This window comes from Bison bison, unplaced genomic scaffold (genome assembly GCF_000754665.1).
Source record: "Bison bison bison isolate TAMUID 2011002044 unplaced genomic scaffold, Bison_UMD1.0 scf7180017864158, whole genome shotgun sequence".
Lineage (NCBI taxonomy): Eukaryota > Metazoa > Chordata > Mammalia > Artiodactyla > Bovidae > Bison > Bison bison.
The window spans coordinates 628,371-646,539 of NW_011494730.1; the positions used below are offsets into that span (position 1 = coordinate 628,371).

The window sequence follows — 18,169 nt, forward strand, 5'->3', positions numbered from 1 at the left end:
AGGGGGTGGCTGAGGTACCTGAGGTGGCTCAGGTAAACTGAGCTGGCCCCGAAGGGCACAGAGGTCCAGGCTGACAGCCATGCCTGTCTTCCACCAGGTGAGCGCCCTGCCCGCCAGGACCTCCCAGTATGAACTCTGCGGGCTCCTCCCATCCACAGCCTACACCCTGCAAATGCGCTGCCCCCGCTGGCGCCTGCCCGGCCACTGGAGCGAATGGAGCCCCAGCCTGGAGCTGACCACTGCACAACGGGGTGAGCAGGTGGTGAGGGGCTGGGAGCAGCCATCAGGATCCAGGCTGGCCTCCGGGGCCCTCCCTGACCCTCCCCTCCTGCTCGCTCCACAGCCCCCATCGTCAGACTGGACACGTGGTGGCGGCAGAGGCAGCTGGACCCCCAGACGGTGACTGTGCAGCTGTTCTGGAAGGTAACCCCCTCTGAAGGCCATCCCTCCACCTCTTCAGATTTAAACAGACCCCTGCAAGCTGGGGCTCAGGACTCCAGCAGGCCTGGCAGGCTTGGATGTGTACGTACGTGATCTGCACACACTTTGCTGGGTAGTGCACCAGGAAGCTGGGCAGTGCCCTTCTGCAGAGACTACAATGCAGGACTCACCTTGTTAGGTGCCTGCTGCTCACACTGAGTTACTTTATCCTTTCCTCTCTTCTAGGACCTAGCACGGGGGAGAAGGGAGGGAGGGAGGGAAGAGGACTGACTCCCAGTCTGGGTGGCTCAGTTCCGGGGACACGGACACTCCATCTAGAAGCTCTCCCCCACTCAAGATGAGCTGCGCATCTCCTTATATTTTTCCTCCTATGCCCACTAACAGCCAATAGCCCTGGAAGAAGACAGCGGACAGATCCAAGGTTACCTGGTTTCCTGGAGACCCTCAGACCAGGCTGGGGCAGAGCCAACCCTCTGTGACACCACGGAGCTGAACTGTACCTTCCAACTGCCTTCAGAAGCCCGGGAGGTGGTCCTTAAGGCCTATAACACAGCTGGGACCTCGCATCCCACCCCCGTGGTTTTCTTGGAAAGCAAAGGTAAAGAGGGCCCACAGCTAGTACAGTATGGTGGTTAAGCAAGTAAATTCAGAGGCTAGACTGCCTGGGTTCAAATCTAATCCTGTTACTTGTTAGCAATGAGATCTGGGCAAGTTACTTACCCTCCCTGGCCTCAGTTTACTCATCTCGCAAATGGGAATGGTACAGTGTCTAACTCAAAGCATTGCTGTGAAGATTACATGAGTTTAGACATGTGCCTACACAAAGTAACTGTTCCGTATGTGTTAGTGACTATTATTATCACTAGCCAGAACCAAGTTAAGCTGGTGGCAGTGCCTACCCACACACACACACACACACACACACATAAAGTCTATTCTGCCAAGGAAATGGGAGACAAAGTTCTAATGTTTTCCAGCTAAAACATAGTCCCTAGGACTTCCCTGGCAGTCCAATGGCTAAGACTCCCAATGCAGGGGGCCCAGGTTTGATCCCTGGTCAGGGAACTAGATCCCACATGCCAGAACTAAAGATCCTGCAAGCTGCAACAAAGATCAAAGAGCCCCTATGCTTTAACCATGACCTAGCACAGCCAAATAAATAAATATTAAAAAAAAATAGTCCCTCAGTTAACTGTTCATTCTCAGGGGATCAGTCACTCTCACCCTCAGATGCCCCTGAACACGGATTAACAATAACAAGAGCTAGTATTCCCATTTCCCAGCCATGTGACCCTAGACCAGTCCCTTAACCTCTCTGTCTCCATTTTCTTATTGCTAAGTTGGGGACAGTAGTCGAGCCCCCATTGGGACTGTTAGCAGACTCAGTGAATTAATACACACAGAGAACCACACAGGGTGAGCTTTCATCATTAATTACCACAGCAGGCCTGTTTCATGTACCATCTCACTTACTCTGCACCATGACCCTCCATGGTAACAACTTTATTATCATCCTTTCCACCTTACAGATGAGGAATCTGAGGCTCAGATATTGTCTTACCCAAGGTCACCCAGCTTGTAAGTTGCAAAGGCCAGACTTGAACCCAGGTTTCTAGCTCTAGGGCCTTTCTTCTCATCTTCACATCATCTCCTACTCTATCTCCAGGCCCACCCCTGGGCAGACTCCACACCACCGCTCGAGACCCTCATAGCCTCTGGGTGGGCTGGGAGCCCCCCAGTCCTCAACCTCAGGGCTATGTGATTGAGTGGGGCCTCAGTCCCCCCAGCCCCAACGGCAGTCCTATGACCTGGAGGATGGAGCATAATGGAAGCATTGCAGGGACCTTGCTGCAGGGTGAGACAGGCCTGGGGGCTGGGCAGATGGGCAGGGCTGGGGAGCAGGGGGAGCATTTTATCTGCCTGAACCACCCTAAAGATGTATATTGCCCTGTTCCTGCACCATTCTCATTGCACGTCCTCCGAATCTGGAAGTTCTTCCTGCAGTCTAACTGGAGCCTCTCTTTCTAGCCCTGACTCTGCCACCTTTCTAGCTCTCTCTCTCCCACTTGTGGCCCCTTACCCCCAAGCAAATGATCTGAAGAAGAGACTGCAGAGGCCAGACCTGAAGAACAAAGCTCAGGTTATCCCTGAAGTCTAAGGTTAGCCCCCAGCCATCATCAGAGGCTGGCCCCTAACCAGAGTGCCCACCCCATTTTCTCTCTACAGAGAACATCAGGCCCTTTCAGCTCTACGAGATCACTGTGACCCCCCTGTACCAGGACACCAAGGGACCCTCCCAGCATATCTATGCCTACTCCCAAGAGATGGGTTCGTTAGCCACTAAGTCTTTTTTTCAGAATCCCCTCCTCTCTCTCAAGGCCTCTCTAGGCCCCCCAAAATCTGGAATTAGGAGAGAACTTTTTCTCCCCGCCCCCCCTACCTCTGGCCCAGAAAACGGTCTCTCTCAATCCTAAGATTACCCCTGGCTTACACTAGACCCCTGCAGCTGGAAAGAACTCAGGTGGTGGGGTAATGGAAACTGGGAAGTAAGCTCAGCAGAATTCAAGGAGCAATTCTGGCAAAAACTGGACAGGTGTCACATGAGAGGCAGAAATCAAACAGTGAACCAGACAAAACCAGGCCTGGCAGAAATCAGGAAGCAAGGCTTTGAGTCAAAGAAAAGCAGGTTTAAATCTCAGCTCAGCCACTTATTAGCAGTCAATGGGATTCAGTGAAAGTTCCTGGGAAAACGAGGCTTGGATATGAGTCCCCCTGAACTTTCTTATACCACCCACCCCCACAAAGTGTCCCAGTTCTTGGGTCTGGGGAGCCACAAGAAGTCCAACTGGGTTCCCTCATCCCCACCCCACTCCCCATCAGCCCCTGCATCTCTCTCTTCCGGCAGCCCCCTCCCATGGCCCAGAGTTGCATCTCAGGCACATTGGCAAGACGTGGGCCCAGCTGGAGTGGGTGCCTGAGGCCCCTGAGCTGGGGAAGAGCCCCCTTACCCACTACACCATCTTCTGGACCAACACTCAGGACCAGTCCTTCTGTGAGTCTATCCTCAGTGACCCGCAGCCCCAGAAGGCCTGGGAGGGGGTGCTCAGAGGCCTTGGGGAGGTTCAGCAGCCAGGCCCAGGCTCACGAGTCTCCTCTACTCCCAGCCACTGTCCTGAATGCCTCCACCCACAGCTTTGTCCTCCGTGGCCTGGAGCCTTCTAGCTTGTACTATGTCCAACTCATGGCCGCCAGCCAGGTGTGGGCCGCCAACAGCACAAGCCTCACCCTGATGACCTTGACTCTAGGTAAGGGGAGAATGGGGACTGGTCAGGGAAAGCTGCTGGGAGGAGGCCTAACCCAAAAGACTGCCACTGTGAAACTAGATAAGCCTTGCCTGGGTCCCTGAGTGGGAAGAGCCAGCACTACCCTTGGATCTTATCTGAGGGCCAAGGCCCAGCCCTGCCCTTGGAGCCCAGTCTGAGGGCGGAGGCTCAGTCTCACCTGCACGCACTCTCACCTCTCCTGGCTTTCCCCTCACCTCAGAGGAGTCTGAGCTGCACATCCTCCTGGGCCTGTTCGGCCTCCTGGTCTTGCTCATCTGCCTCTGTGGGGCTGCCCAGTTCTGCTGCAGACCCAGGTGAGTCCTTCTGAGAGACCTGACACCCAGGTAACCCTGCCGAAGGGAACTGAAGGCCCAGGTGAGCAAGGCTGGCTCCTCTCAGACTTGCCAGGCCACAGGGTTCAGGTCTGGGAGTCAGGCCCCCCTCCTTCTCCTCTCTGCACGAAGGGGTCATCCCTTCTGCTGCTGGGAGAAGGTGGGAGAAATGCTGGGAGGACGGGAGGGCATGCTGACCCAGCCTTCACCTGCCCTCTTCTCCAGCAGGAAGTATTCCCTCTGGCCGAGTGTCCCGGACCCAGCCCGCAGCAGCCTGGGTTCCTGGGTGCCAACCATCACGGCGGAGGTGAGAACACTGGAGGGAGAGGGAAATGGGTCTGAGGGTTAGGCTCCTACCCCAGGCTCAAAGTGAAGGGAAACTCCCCCAAGAATGAGTACTCAGGCCTTCCCATCACTTCACCTCTTTATAGAGCAAAGCAGACCTGAGTGTGAATCCCAGCTCCACCCATTTCAAAGCCTCAGTCACCTCATTGTGAAATGGGACAAATCACACACAAAAGCACTGGGGAGATTCACCGGGCTAAGTCTGAACAGCACATAGCACGCGTCCGGCACATATGAGGTGCTTTGCATCCCCTGAGTAACCCTTTGCGTTCCAGCAAGGAACAGCAGGAATGCCCCACCACCACCCCAGTGCAGGAAGGGACAGTGGCTGGAACAGACATCTGAAATGAACCAGGCCCTCACCACGCATCTTTATGTCAGGATATCTTACAGCTGCCCAGCCTTCGGGACCCCGGCATGCCACCCATCACCAAGATCACGGTGCTGGAGGAGGAAGAGAAGAAGCCAGGGCCCTGGGAGTCCAATGACAGCTCAGGGCCCGGTAGCCTCTCCACCCTTGTCCAGGCCTATGTGCTCCAGGGGGACCCAAGAGTGCCCTCCGCTCAGCCTCAGCCCCAGCCTGGCAACAGCGACCAGGTGCTTTACGTGCAGGTGCTGGGCAGCCCCACGGGCCCAGGGCCTGGGCACTACCTCCGCTGCGACTCAACTCAGCCCCTCTTGGAGGGCCTCTCCCCCAGTCCCAAGTCCTACGAGAACCTCTGGTTCCAGACCAGCTCTCCGGGGACCCCAGAGCCCCTAGTCCCACATCCGGAGGACGACAGTATCTTTGAGCCTCTGCTTGACTTCCCTCTACTACAAGGACTCCGGGTCAGTGGGGCGGAGGGTCTTGGGGGCTTCTAGGGCTTCCTGGGACTCCCCACCTGGGCCTGCTCCTTGATAAGCCTGGGCTATCCAGAGAAGAGAATGCCAGTAAGCCCATCACTAAAAAACCACTCAGCCCCAGGAAAAGCAGAAAGGCTCCCAGCCTCCCCCTGTCTTTGACCCTCAGCATCCCTCCTCTATCTTCCCAATCTCCATGGACTGGGTCTCCCACTTCAAAGGCCAGACAAGGCTTGGTCCACCCTGCTCACTAGCCTTTGTTTTGTATAATCGGTACTTGATTCCTATAATTTCAGTCTTTTAAAGTGGTTTATAGTCTGATTTGGTTTGGCTTGATTTTGAGCAACTGTTGAGTGTGCCTGAATCTATATTCTTTTTCTTTTCAGAGCCTATGCGATCGTAGGGGTGGGGTGCTCCTCAGAATCATTCATTTATTTATTCTTTCTTTAATTCCTTCATTCAACTAACACCTAGGCACTGTGCTGGCAGCAGGGTTCCAAAATGACTAGGCTTAGTCCATCCTCAAAGAGTTCCCATTCTAGTGATGGAGACCTGAAAAATGACCACCAGGGCACAGTGGCCATGGTTACCAAGAGAGTCACAGATAACTGGGGCCGTGGCAAACAGACCTCGGAAACAAGTAACCCCTGTAAAATAAATATAATTAAAAACAAAATCTCCCACCAGCCTAGAAAACCCGTCCATAAGGATAGACAAGGAAGAAAAAAATTTTTTAATTGGGCGAGAATTAAACCAGAATGTCATGGGCAAGCAGCTCAAGAGTTTGCAAAGACGAAAAGAAGTCTTACACTTTTACACAGTGAAGCGGATACAACTCACTGCATACATTTTCTCAAGATAATCAATAACTACTTCTCAAGCAAGAGGACTTGACAGCACTATTTGTCACACAAGGGTCATCCTAAATTCAGCTGGGAAATGGGGTAGCCAACCTGGGTTTGCTAACTGCCTTATTCAAAGGAAAAATAAATTTCTCATATCTTTATAAGAGGAGGGAGGTTTGCAACTTGGAGCTGGAGACCAGCTCCTGCTCTTCCAAAGAAACTGGGAGACAAGGGCTCTATCTTTCTTAATAATTACATTTCAAACAGACCACTCCCAGGTCCCTGAGAAAGACATCCCTGAGTGGTAAAACTGGCAAGAGGCCTATTTAGTTTTAAAAAGATTTACATGCATCTCAAAAGGGCAGAAAAAGAATTCAGTTACATGTTTTCTAAAGTAAATGCTTTAAGAAAAGCAAAGAGGAGGAGAGTCTTTCTCTTTTTTGTACTGGGGGAAATTAAGGTATATTTTTCCTACTTTTAATTGGCATTTGTCCATGCCTGCATGCTCAGTGGCTCAGTCATGTCCGACTCTTTGCAACCCCATGGACTGTAGCCCACCAGGCTCCTCTGTCCACGGGCTTCTCCAGGCAAGACTACTGGAGTGGGTTGTCATTTCCTCCTCCAGGGGATCTGTCTCCTGCAACTCCAGCAGGCAGATTCTTTACCACTTAGCCATCTGTGAAGCTGGCATTTGTCCTTATACCCCTCATTTCACAAATATCAAAACTAATATTTCTTGAATACTTACTATATTCCTGGTGCTTTGCACACAACTGTCTCAGTTAACCCTCTAACAACCTAAAATAAAGATAATGTTATTACCACCCCTATATCATGGAGTAAGTACACTGGAGCCCAGAAAGGTTGAGTGACTTGCCCACAGTGGCACAGCCAGCAAACAGCTGAGCTAGGATTCCAGCTGTCCAAAATCACCGACCTCAGTCACCACGCTGCAATGCTGCCCGAGAAGAGGCTGAAACCCAGCAGTTCTTAGGGGCCCCATCCTGCACTCTCCGGGGAGAGGGAGAGAGGGGATGGAAATACTAGGTCGGGGGAAGAAGACCACTGACAGGCCCACGGGAAACCCTTAGTATAACTCGTCAGGAAACTGGAGTGGGATTAAGGGCAGGATGCATGATCAAGAAAAGGTGGCATTAGAGTTGATACAGCACCGCACGCCACTAACAGGGCCAGGCAACCAAGCCCCTCCAGTCTCGCGCTGCTGCAGCTGCTGCTGCTGCTGCTACTGCTGCTGCTACTGCTGCTGCTAAGTCGCTTTAGTCGTGTCGGACTCTGTGCGACCCCATAGACGGCAGCCCACCAGGCTCCCCCGTCCCTGGGATTCTCTAGGCAAGAACACTGGAGTGGGTTGCCATTTCCTTCTCCAATGCATGAAAGTGAAAAGTGAAAGTGAAGTCGCTCAGTCCTGTCCGACTCTTAGCGACCCCATGGACTGCAGCCTACCAGGCTCCTCCGTCCACGGGATTTTCCAGGCAAGAGTACTGGAGCGCTATAGCTAACCAGACCTCTCCACTTGACCCAACTCCGCGTCATCACGGAGGCCTACCTGTCAATCCATCATCTCGGTCCTCATCTGCTCCGGTCTCGCAACTGCACTCGATTGGTCGAGCCGGAGCCAACATGGCGGCGCCCGTGTAACCCAGTCCGTACCGCGCAGGCGACGCGGCCGTGCGCGGGTCCATTGGGGGTCAGAAGTCACCATGCTGAGGGCGGTGTGGAGGGTGCTGAGTTCGATTAGAACCCAGGCAGTGACACAGCCCCCGGTCCTCGGGCTGCCGGGCGGAGGGTGCGCCAAGCTTCTCTCCGTCCAGCGGAACCTTCCCTCAAGTCCTGGAGGTGAGCTGAAAAGCCGGACAGCGAGAGTAGAGAAATAGGATTTGGAGGATATAGAGGGTATGAGGGGGAAGAGGCTACTGGGGGACGGTGTAGCGGCAGAAGAAAAAGTGGTGAGTGGGAAGAAGTGAGGTGAGGTGGGAGAGACATGGGGTATCCTGGTGCCGAAGAAATGCGGCGGCGGTTCGGCACAGAGGAAGGGTAATGCGACGGCCATAGACCAGAATCACGGCTGGACTGTTGAAGGAGACGGACCTAAGCCCCCCCGCCCTTTTTTTTTTTTTTTGCGTAGGTCTCATCCTCCAGGCTGCCCGCGGATATGCCACCCAGAAACCAGGTAGGAACTGGATGCGACTTGAGGCGGAAGAGAGATTCAATTGCCGGGAAGGCTTGAGGTGGTTACTTAGAGCCACCCAGAGGCAGGGGTGGAGGGGTGATGGTGCAGAGGTCCTGCGAAGAAGCCCACATTCACCTTGCAACAAAGTCGTGGGCCTGGATCCTGCATGAAGGGCAGGAGAAGGGGAGGATGGGAGCAGGAGCTTTTAGAGTGGGCGTGAGTGGAAATGAACCATTGAGAGGCAGGGGCATTACACTACCGAGGCTTACCTAAAATACAGCGCCTTGTGTCCGCCCTTCCCAGGTGGAGAGCCTGGTTTCCCATCCCCAGGCAGTCTGCATAGCTGTTCAGATTTCTCTTACTAGATCTTAATATTATTTGCTTAATATTATTAGTGTAATGGCAGAGCAGGGTCAGAGTGGAGAGGACAAGTGGATCTCTGCCTTGTCTCTCCCTTACCTGCAAGCACACACCAAGGCTGAGGCTTTCTTGTGATCTCTATCTGGTGTTCACCTTTCAGACATCTCCTTAAGTAAGCCCCTTATTTCATTCATGCAGTCAGCCAGCGAGTATTTGTAGAGTGCCTGTTCTGTGCTGAGCCACAGGACCAGACTGGGGGGGATTCAAAGGGAGTCAAACTCAGTCCGTCCACAGGAGGACCCATCCTAGCGGGACATCTGATAACTGTAGAGCCAGACAGGTGTGTGAGAGGCACAGGCACAGTACAGGGTCTTGGGAAAGGCTGTCTACTCCCAGCATGAAATATCAAGGCAGATGCCCACAAGATTTGCAGAGGAGAAAGTGAACCCGGAGATACCAGTGCCTTGCTTGAGACCCTGGATGTCTCTGACAGAGGTGATGGGAAGAGCCAAGTCCAGGAGGATGGGCAGTGAGAGCTGACTCTGGGTGTTTTCCATCCTTGCACTTGACAGTCCAGCAAAGCCAAGAAGATGACCCGCCCCCTTCCATGCTGCTGAAGGACTACCAGAATGTCCCTGGAATTGAGAAGTAAGCAGGACGAAATCTCCTGAGGCAGAGAGCCCTGGGAGGATTGGCAAGGAGAGGGCTTCGAGGGAGATACCTGCTGGATCTGAAGCTTGACTGTGAAACAGGGCAGAGAAGCCCAGGCATGATGAGAGTGAGTGGGCAGGCGAGCCAGATGGAGCATACCTGCCTGCTGTTTTTATACTCTGGGTAAAGACCCTCTGCCATTAGATACCAAGGAGGCACCGTGCCTCACAGGTCTTTGTAGAAATCTTGCATTTCTCAATCCTGTGAGGGAAGACATGGTGTCCCCATTTTGTAGAGTATCAGACTCCCCAGTGTCATACAGTTTCTAAGGGGAATCAGGGCTGAAAGACATCAAAACCAGGCCCCTGTGTGCAGCCTCTGTCCTGTGCAGTGGGAGCTGGGCAGTCCGTCCAGTCCCTCCCACAGTGCAGTGTGACAGGAGAAAGAAACAATGACTGTAGAATTGGCGTGTCTCAAGACAGACTGGGCCATATCCCAGCTAAAATGGAAATCCTCTTTTGCCCTCCCTGCAATGAACCTGGAACACTCGAGCTGACAGCCCCAGTTTCCTGTTACCACATCATTGCATGTTCTCAGCCTAGCAGATCAGATCCATGCAGACTTTTAATTCCTGAGAAATGGCACCCCACTTCCAGAGAGGCTCCTGTTGTAAAAGAAATTTTTAACCATTCTTGCTTTTCAAACTAAAATGAAGACAGCATTGCTTCCCCTTCCCCCTTTCCCTCCACACCCGTCTCTCATTGCTGTGGTTTTTTCCCACAGGGTTGATGATGTTGTGAAAAGACTCATATCTTTGGAAATGGCCAACAAGGTGAGTGGCCTCTGCCAAGCTTTGACCTCTCTCTGTCCTCTGGAGACTCCCTCCTACCCTGCTAGCACCCCCCAGCCCATGCTTCTCAAGTCAGAGTGCTTATCCCACTGTCATGCTGGAGCCACTTGTCAGTACCCCAGACTGAGCATCTCCAGGGCAAAGACTAAGGGTACAGCTTGTTCCTCGTTGTACTCTTAGCACCTGACAAACAGTAGGTACTCGATAAAAATCTGATGCCCGCATGAGTGAGCAACGTTCGTCCAGCATTCTTTGTCAGTGGCATTGGCCTTAGGCTCACCTAGATGTGAGCAGCCACGCAATTGGCCAGAGGCCATACCCCGATGAGCTGAGTGAAGTCAGTCCCTGAGCCTGTGGCCTGGTCGCCATGACTGCAGCCCTGAGGAGCTGAGTGCAGTCAGCCCCTGCGCCTGTGGCCTGGTCGCCGTGACTGCAGCCCTGAGGAGCTGAGTGCAGTCAGCCCCTGCGCCTGTGGCCTGGTCGCCGTGACTGCAGCCCTGAGGAGCTGAGTGCAGTCAGCCCCTGCGCCTGTGGCCTGGTCGCCGTGACTGCAGCCCTGAGGAGCTGAGTGCAGTCAGCCCCTGCGCCTGTGGCCTGGTCGCCGTGACTGCAGCCCTGAGGAGCTGAGTGCAGTCAGCCCCTGCGCCTGTGGCCTGGTCGCCGTGACTGCAGCCCTGAGGAGCTGAGTGCAGTCAGCCCCTGCGCCTGTGGCCTGGTCGCCGTGACTGCAGCCCTGAGGAGCTGAGTGCAGTCAGCCCCTGCGCCTGTGGCCTGGTCGCCGTGACTGCAGCCCTGAGGAGCTGAGTGCAGTCAGCCCCTGCGCCTGTGGCCTGGTCGCCGTGACTGCAGCCCTGAGGAGCTGAGTGCAGTCAGCCCCTGCGCCTGTGGCCTGGTCGCCGTGACTGCAGGCCTGTACTTGGGGCCTGAGGACCAGTTCTTAGTGGGTGGCAGACCTCTCAGATTCTCTCTCTCTATCTTCAACAGAAGGAAATGCTAAAAATCAAGAAAGAGCAGCTTATGAGCAAGGTCGTGGAAAACCCGAAGGACACCAGCTCCCTGGAGGCTCAAAGTTGGTCGGGGGGGCCCTTGGGGAGTCGGGGTGCAGGATAGTCTGCTAGCTGGTACTTGGATTCAGGTCCCTCATCTGCATATACACTGGTATTAGATGTGGCTTAATAAAGGGAGAGACAGGAAGGACCAAGGAAAACTGGACTCTGTTTTCTGAGCTCTGTGATGTAGTCATATCTCTATATGAGCTCAGGTGACATTCCTAAGGAGCTTGTTCCTCTCTGTGCTCTGCGGCTAAGGTGATGTGAAAGGGCGCGTGGTCAGGGCCAATGTCCCCGCGCACTCTCTGCAGTGCTCCCAGGACTCAGTGTACTGCACACGGGAAGGGCCTTCTGTAGTGACAACCTCTCCTTGGGGCCATCTTCTGCTTTTGCCTTTGTCCCTATCTCTGCAACACAGGCTTGAGCCAAACAAGAGGATACCTGAAGGAAGGATGTTCTGAGGTTTTAAGAGATGAATGGGGAGCTGATAATTCTGAAAACTCATTAGTGAAAACACAGAGATAAGGATGGCAGCTGGGGGAAAGAGGCAAGGAGGAGACCCTTGACAGTTTGGGGATCTTCAGTTATTGCCTTAGCAAGGACCTCTGGGGCTGTATTGAATCTGTAACCATGAGAGCAGGCATTCCAGACTAAGTCCTGAATTTAATAGGAATGCTCTAAAGTTTTACCATTAAGAATGCTGATTTGGGGGTTTGGGGTTTGGCAATGAGACCTTCATAAGATTAAGGCACTTCCTTTCCTCAGGCTTTGCATTCTAAAGGCAAGATATTCCAGACTTTTGAGCTCTTAAAATTCAGACTGCTCTGGGAATGGTGGAGAGCGGTACGAGAGCTTCGGTGATTGTTATTCCTTGAGGCCTTAGGACATAACCGAGGTCTGGCCCTTCCTTCCTCTGTGCCTGTCTCTCATCCTCTGCGGTTTGTGGTTTCAGTTGTTGCCTTGACTGTCAAGATCCGCAGTTACGAAGAACACATGCAGAAACATCGAAAGGTAACCCCTGGGCCTCACTCAGAGCTAAACGTCAGCAGCTGTGGGGAGAGGCGCCTGAGCACTGAGGGGCTCCGGGTCCGGAGAAGCAACTTGAGCTGCCGGGTGGCCAGAGCAGCAGAGCACCCACCCCTCAGCTGCAGTGGGAAACGCACTTCCCTCCCGCCTCCGGGGGAGACAAGGGAGCCTTACAGGGCAGGCTGAGGTTTGTTAATGGTCAAGAAGAACACAAACGTCAGAGCAAGAGCACAGTGTGTGGCACACAGGGGCGCTCAGTAGTTGCTGAGTGTATGAGTGGGGTCAGATTGGCCTGGGTTCAAAACTCAGCTCTGCCACCGCCACTTGACTAGCTGTGGGTCTCAGGAAGTTACTTGTCCAAGCCTCAGTTCTCCTGTCTGTCAAATGGGGACTGAATCAGTACCTTCTGAGAGGATTGCAAGGACTGTATGAATATAATGGCAGCCAACCTGAGGCCTTATTTATAGGCCTCATACTAAATACTGTATGTGCACCAGTTCATTTAACCCTCATAACTCTTCTTTGTAGCACATTGTATGGAAGAATAATCTAGGTGGGGCATGATTAAGTTACCCCTGCAGGCACACCACTAGGAAATGCTGTGCTGGGACTTGAAACTTGGTGGTCTTGCTGCAGACCCACATTCCTAACCAGTCTGCCAGATCTCAGCACAGTGTCGGATGCAGAGCTGCTGTAATGAAGCAATTGCTGGTATTTTTAATAAACACACAGTTGTTAACACAAACTGGTCTGGCTCCACACCTGGCACCTCTCTTCCCTGAAGCTAGTTGAGCTGTTCCATGAGCTCAGAGTTGGAGTATGGACACCAACCCAACTGAGGAAGCAGTGTTTGTCTGCGGGCAGGGGTCTTCCTTGGCCTTCCCTCCTCCCACCCCAGCTGACAGTGTGCTGAGCTGTGGAGAGGCTGAGTGGGTGGGTGGAGGGGAAAGAGCATGAGATGTGGAGTCTGACCACCAGACTTGGATTCCAGACTGACCTCACACAAGGTCCTGACCCAGCACAGTTCTGAAATCTTTAATGAATCAGTTAACATCTTTGAGCCTTTATTTTCCCATCTGTAAAATGGGAGTGACACTGCCTAGCTCAGAGTTGCACTGATATTTGCCTAAGATTGTTTCAGTGCCATGGTAAAATGATCATGCTTTGTTTCTGTGAAGTGGCACCCACTTATTTACATAATACTCAAAGTAGTACCAATTCTCATACAGGACAAAGCCCACAAGCGCTATCTGCTGATGAGCATTGACAAGAGGCAAAAGATGCTCAAAAACCTCCGCAAGACCAACTATCCTGTCTTTGAGAAGACATGTAAGGAGCTGGGGATTGAGTACACCTTTCCCCCTCCGTACCACCGGAAAATCCACCGACGCTTGGCAACTAAGAAGGCTCTGTGCATTCGGGTACGATTCAGAACTGCTGCTTTGGTTGGTCCCACTCTAGGACTGTGGTGGCGAGAGCAGAGGGAGGGGTCGTCTGAGCCTGAGCAAGGCGTGGAGCTGGGCCTGAGGCCTTGTGGTTCCCAGGTCACCAAGTCCATGGAGAAAGGCTGGGGTGACCATCTGAGGGAGTCATTCCCCACCCCAGCTGCTTCGAGTCTGCAGTTTTGCATAGTATTACAAAGGCTGATCCCATCCCCTCTTATCCCCAGGTTTTCCAAGAGGTTCAAAAGCTGAAGAAGCAAAAAAGGGCCTTAAAAACTGCAGCTGCAGCAGCCCAGAAACAAGGCCAGAGGAACCCAGAGAGCCCTTCTGAAGCCAGATCAGAGGCAATCAAAGAAACCCAATAAATGTTGATAAAGTCACGTCTTGCTGCCTTGAAGAATAACAGTAGAGAAGGTGGGGCTCCTTGTGGCCTGGGACAAGGAGGAATTCACTCATTCACGCAGCTCTGGGATTCTGGGGTGTCAGAGGCAGAGTCCCTGCCCTCAGGCACCACGGGACACATTCTCATCACACACCTCACACACGCTCGGGTAAACAACCCCGTCTTCCAGGGGCCGTTCAGTGGAGGCGAGACCGAGTACACGGTGGCACAGAGGAAGCAAGGCTGCCTGGCCGCGGGGTGAGGAGGCCAGTGTCCGACCGCCTCCAAGCAGTTGCCTGAAGGATGAGGGGCCGTTCACCAGGCGGGAGTGGGGAGGGAGGGCGTCCCAGGCAGGAGGGATTGCAAGTGCAAAGACAAGTGTACGAGCGTGTGCGGCACTCAAAAGAGCAGCAGAACTGGACACACAGCCTGACAGGTAGGCTCCAGCCGGGCTCTGCGAGGCTTCATGTGCTGGCTGGGAAGGAGTGATGATAACAGTCTGTGTTTCCACTAGATCAACAGCAGCAGTGTAGAGCCGGACAGGACGAGGAGATCAGAGCGATTAATTGCGGGGAGGCAGGGGTGTTGGTGTTCAGACTGAGAATCTGATAAAAGTCTGTCCCTAAAACTGCACAGGTACAAAACATTGCTTATAAATTCTGGGGCGTTACGGACAACTCCCCACAAAGCACACTCGTTTACACCAATTCAAGTGCCAAGGCCTTGAAACCTGAGTATGCTTAGTATGTTTGAAAAACCCAAAGAAGACAGTGTGACTAAAGCTGAGCCAGCAAAGAGAAGAATAGGAAGAGATGAGGTCAGAGGAGTTAGCAGAAACCAGATAATACAGAGCTTTGGGGGTGTATTAGTCTGTTCAGGCTGCTGTTTTAAAGTACCGTAAACTGAGTGGCTTAACAGATATATTTTCTGTTCTGGAGGCCAGCAATTCCAACACCCAGGTGCAGGCTGATTTGGTTTCTGATGAGGAATCTCTTCCAGGCTTGTAGATGGCCACATCCTGACTATGTCCTCACATGTGGAGGGAGGCAGGAAAGTGGGGAGAGAGAGAAGGAGAAGAGATTGCTTTTGCCCTTCTCAGTTCAGTTACTGAGTCGTGTCCAACTCTGCAACCCCGTGGACTGCAGCACGTCAGGCCTCCCTGTCCATCACCAACTCCCGGGAGTCCACTCAAACTCGTGTCCATTGAGTCGGTGATGCCATTCAACCATCTCACCCTCTGTCATCCCCCTCTCCTGCCTTCAATCTTTCCCAGCATCAGGGTCTTTTCAAATGAGTCACTTCTTTGCATCAGGAGGCTAAAGTATTGGAGTTTCAGCTTCAGCATCCAATGAATATTTAGGACTGATTTCCTTTAGGATGGACTGGTTGGGTCTCCTTGCAGTCCAAGGGATTCTCAAGAGTCTTCTCCAACACCACAGTTCAAAAGCATCAATTCTTTGGTGCTCAGCTTTCTTTATAGTCCAACTCTCACATCCATGCATGACTACTGGAAAAACCATAGCCTTGACTAGACGGACTTTCATTGGCAAAGTAATGTCTCTGCTTTTTAATATGCTGTCCAGGTTGGTCATAACTTTTCTTCCAAGGAGAAGAAAAGTTATTCTAATAAGGGCATTAATCCCCTCATGAGGGCTCTACCCTCATGACCTCACTTCATGACCACCTAAAGACCCCATCTCCAAATACCATCACATTGAGGGGTAGGGTTAGGGTTTCAACCTTTGAATTTGGGAAGAACAAATATTCAGTCCATAACACTGGGGGAAAACTAGATTTCATGCTGAGCGAGAAAGGAAGCCAGAAAGAAAGGAAGGTGCATTATAGTGATATCCAAAAGAGCAGCTGGAAACCAGAGCCAGGTTTTGGAGTTACCTTTAAGGTGACTGAAGCCATGGGTGTGAGTGAAATTGCTCAGGGAGGGAATGTGAGTGAAGAAAACAGGACCGTGTCCAGATGGGAAGGATGATTTCTGAGGGCATATCCTGAGTCAGGAGGAACAGCTGAGGTCAAGGGGAAGGTGACATGAGGGTGGAACAGAGGGCCTGGGGTCCTGAGGAATCAGAAGTGAGATGAAAGGATCAGATACCACCTCCAGGAATAGGAGAGAATGCCTGTTATGGGACAGGACATGAGTAGACACAGCTACTTTGGAGATGCTATGCTGGAGAAGAAGGCAAGAAAAGAACACATTCACAGATTCATGGAACAGGTTCTACAGGAAAGGCATTGTTTTAAATGTTGCATTAGTCACATTAACTCATGTAATCTTTAAAGCCACCTTTACCAAACTTCCCCCGTGCCAACCCCACTGCCATATTGGCATAACTATCCTCATCTTACCATAAGAGAATTGAGACTCAGGCAATTTGTCCAAATTCACACAGCTAGTTAGAGACAGGCAAGAATTCAAGCCCACATCTGTCTTGACTCGAAAGCCCATGTTCTGTTCATGATACCACACTGTCTAGGGGGAAAAGTGGTCTGAGAAGCTCTGGGAGGAAACTACACTGAAACAAACTCAAATGCTTTTAGCAACCAGGCAGATAGCATAATGCATGAAGGCCAAGAGTAAGATAATGATGCTAAGCTGCTCATTACAGTCCCATCCTAGTTATAGTCCCTTTTAAGACAGTGCACAGACCAGCCAAGATCAAATCAAAGCCCTGGGCTGCTAGCTTTCAATCACTGTATAGTATCCACTGAGATGTCAGTTAAGCACCAAAAATTCTTCATGATGAAGCAGTTTCAGTGGAGTGGAGAGAGCTGAATCCAATGGCAATGAAGTGGGTGATGATGATGGGGGAAATTGAGGTTACAAGAGTAGACTATTCTCATAAAACCTCGGCTTTGAAAGGAAGGAAAGTGGACTCCAGAAGGTGTGGGAAAGACTTGAGCTTATATGTTAAGGGAAGACTTTGCAGTGGTGGGTGTGGTTATCAGTAAGAGGAGGTGATGCTCCAAAGAGAAGATGACGCTAATGAGTTTGAGTTCAACTGGATTACGAAGTATTAAGGGAGTGCAGAAGAGGTCTCTGGAAAGGCAGTTAGAGCCAGAGTGTACAGGCTTGAATGCCTCACAAAGGCATTTCATCTGTGTTCTGCCAAAGAGTAGAAAGCCACCAAAGGGATGTCATGCCGAAAGCCTGACAGGTGTCTTCTGAAATTTAGCCTAGCAGCCAGGCCTGTGGAAGTGAGAAAAGAGCAGTTAATATGGAGAAACACGGTAATGCAGACAAAAAGAAAGAAATGTGAGAACGATTTTGGTGGGAAAAGCAGAATTGGTGAATGATAGTAAGACCCAGGGGGAGGGACCTGGAAAACCACGCTCAGGTTTCAAGTCTGAGTGGCTGGAGGGGAAGATGATTAGTAGGTTTCAGAAGCACTGAAATTTACAGAAATGGTTGCTTATCAAAGTAAAAACGTAAAAACAGCAGATGATGAGAAGGTGATCCCGTAGCTCCAGATGAAGATGAAGAACGTGGTCACGGCCCTCAAAACAGAGAAGTGGATGGTAGGCCTGCTTAACCGTGCGGGAGCTTTGGAGCGCACAGCATGCACCCTGAACAGGCCTGGCTTGCTTCCCGGTGCATGAAACAAGGGGCTTCACGCCATGTGGCTTTTAGGGAGGAAATGCAAATAATTCAAGGACCTCTGGTACATCCCCCACCTGAAAGTTACCATTTTGCTGAGGGCTTGCCTGGCATTTTGCATGATTTCAGTGATTCCTCTCCGCAACACGGGGAGATGGTTGTCCCCTCCATTTTCCAGTGTGAGGAAGCCGAGGTTCAAAACAACTGCCCCAAGTCACACAGCAAGGAAACTGCAGAGCAGGGATTCAAACCCAGGTCAGCCTGGAGAAGAAAAGGTCAACCCACTCCAGTATTCTTGCCTGGAGAAACCCAGGGACAGAGGAGCCTGGTGGGCTACAGACTATGGGGTCGCAGGAGTAGGACATGACTTAGCAACTAAACCACCAAACCACCACCTACAAAGGTGTTGCAGGAAGGGGGACCCCTTCCAGGGCCCAAAACTGGGCTCTTGTCTAACACTCGGAAATGAATTGTCCAAGGAG

The 18,169-nt window shown here is 52.0% G+C and overlaps 2 protein-coding genes across 2 annotated transcripts in view; both read left to right on the forward strand.

The window, feature by feature from the left end:
- The window catches only part of CSF3R (colony stimulating factor 3 receptor (granulocyte)), a 22,106-nt gene extending 16,505 nt beyond the window's left edge, over positions 1–5,601 (forward strand). Inside the window, exons 11-20 of the mRNA XM_010841154.1 lie at positions 27–251; positions 344–423; positions 826–1,039; positions 2,108–2,296; positions 2,668–2,769; positions 3,347–3,493; positions 3,606–3,746; positions 3,985–4,078; positions 4,322–4,403; positions 4,823–5,601. Of these exons, the coding sequence (XP_010839456.1) occupies positions 27–251; positions 344–423; positions 826–1,039; positions 2,108–2,296; positions 2,668–2,769; positions 3,347–3,493; positions 3,606–3,746; positions 3,985–4,078; positions 4,322–4,403; positions 4,823–5,302 (1,754 nt within the window). The 3' untranslated portion in view covers positions 5,303–5,601. The remainder of the gene's footprint in view (positions 1–26; positions 252–343; positions 424–825; positions 1,040–2,107; positions 2,297–2,667; positions 2,770–3,346; positions 3,494–3,605; positions 3,747–3,984; positions 4,079–4,321; positions 4,404–4,822) is intronic.
- Positions 5,602–7,577: 1,976 nt separating this feature from the next.
- On the forward strand, positions 7,578–14,075 carry MRPS15 (mitochondrial ribosomal protein S15). Its single transcript, XM_010841155.1, has 8 exons — positions 7,578–7,983; positions 8,273–8,317; positions 9,250–9,325; positions 10,112–10,160; positions 11,163–11,247; positions 12,180–12,238; positions 13,483–13,674; positions 13,923–14,075. Exons 1-8 carry the CDS (start codon positions 7,848–7,850, stop codon positions 14,058–14,060), a joined length of 780 nt encoding a protein of 259 aa, XP_010839457.1. The 5' UTR covers positions 7,578–7,847; the 3' UTR covers positions 14,061–14,075.
- Positions 14,076–18,169: the final 4,094 nt, after the last annotated feature.

Bases quoted from the DNA above. Each gene is read 5' to 3' on its own strand.
- MRPS15 (XM_010841155.1), top strand. From the start codon at position 7,848: ATGCTGAGGGCGGTGTGGAGGGTGCTGAGTTCGATTAGAACCCAGGCA. The intron at 9,326-10,111 runs GTAAGCAGGACG...TTTTTCCCACAG, and splicing joins AATGTCCCTGGAATTGAGAA to GGTTGATGATGTTGTGAAAA. The intron at 11,248-12,179 runs GTTGGTCGGGGG...TTGTGGTTTCAG, and splicing joins CAGCTCCCTGGAGGCTCAAA to TTGTTGCCTTGACTGTCAAG.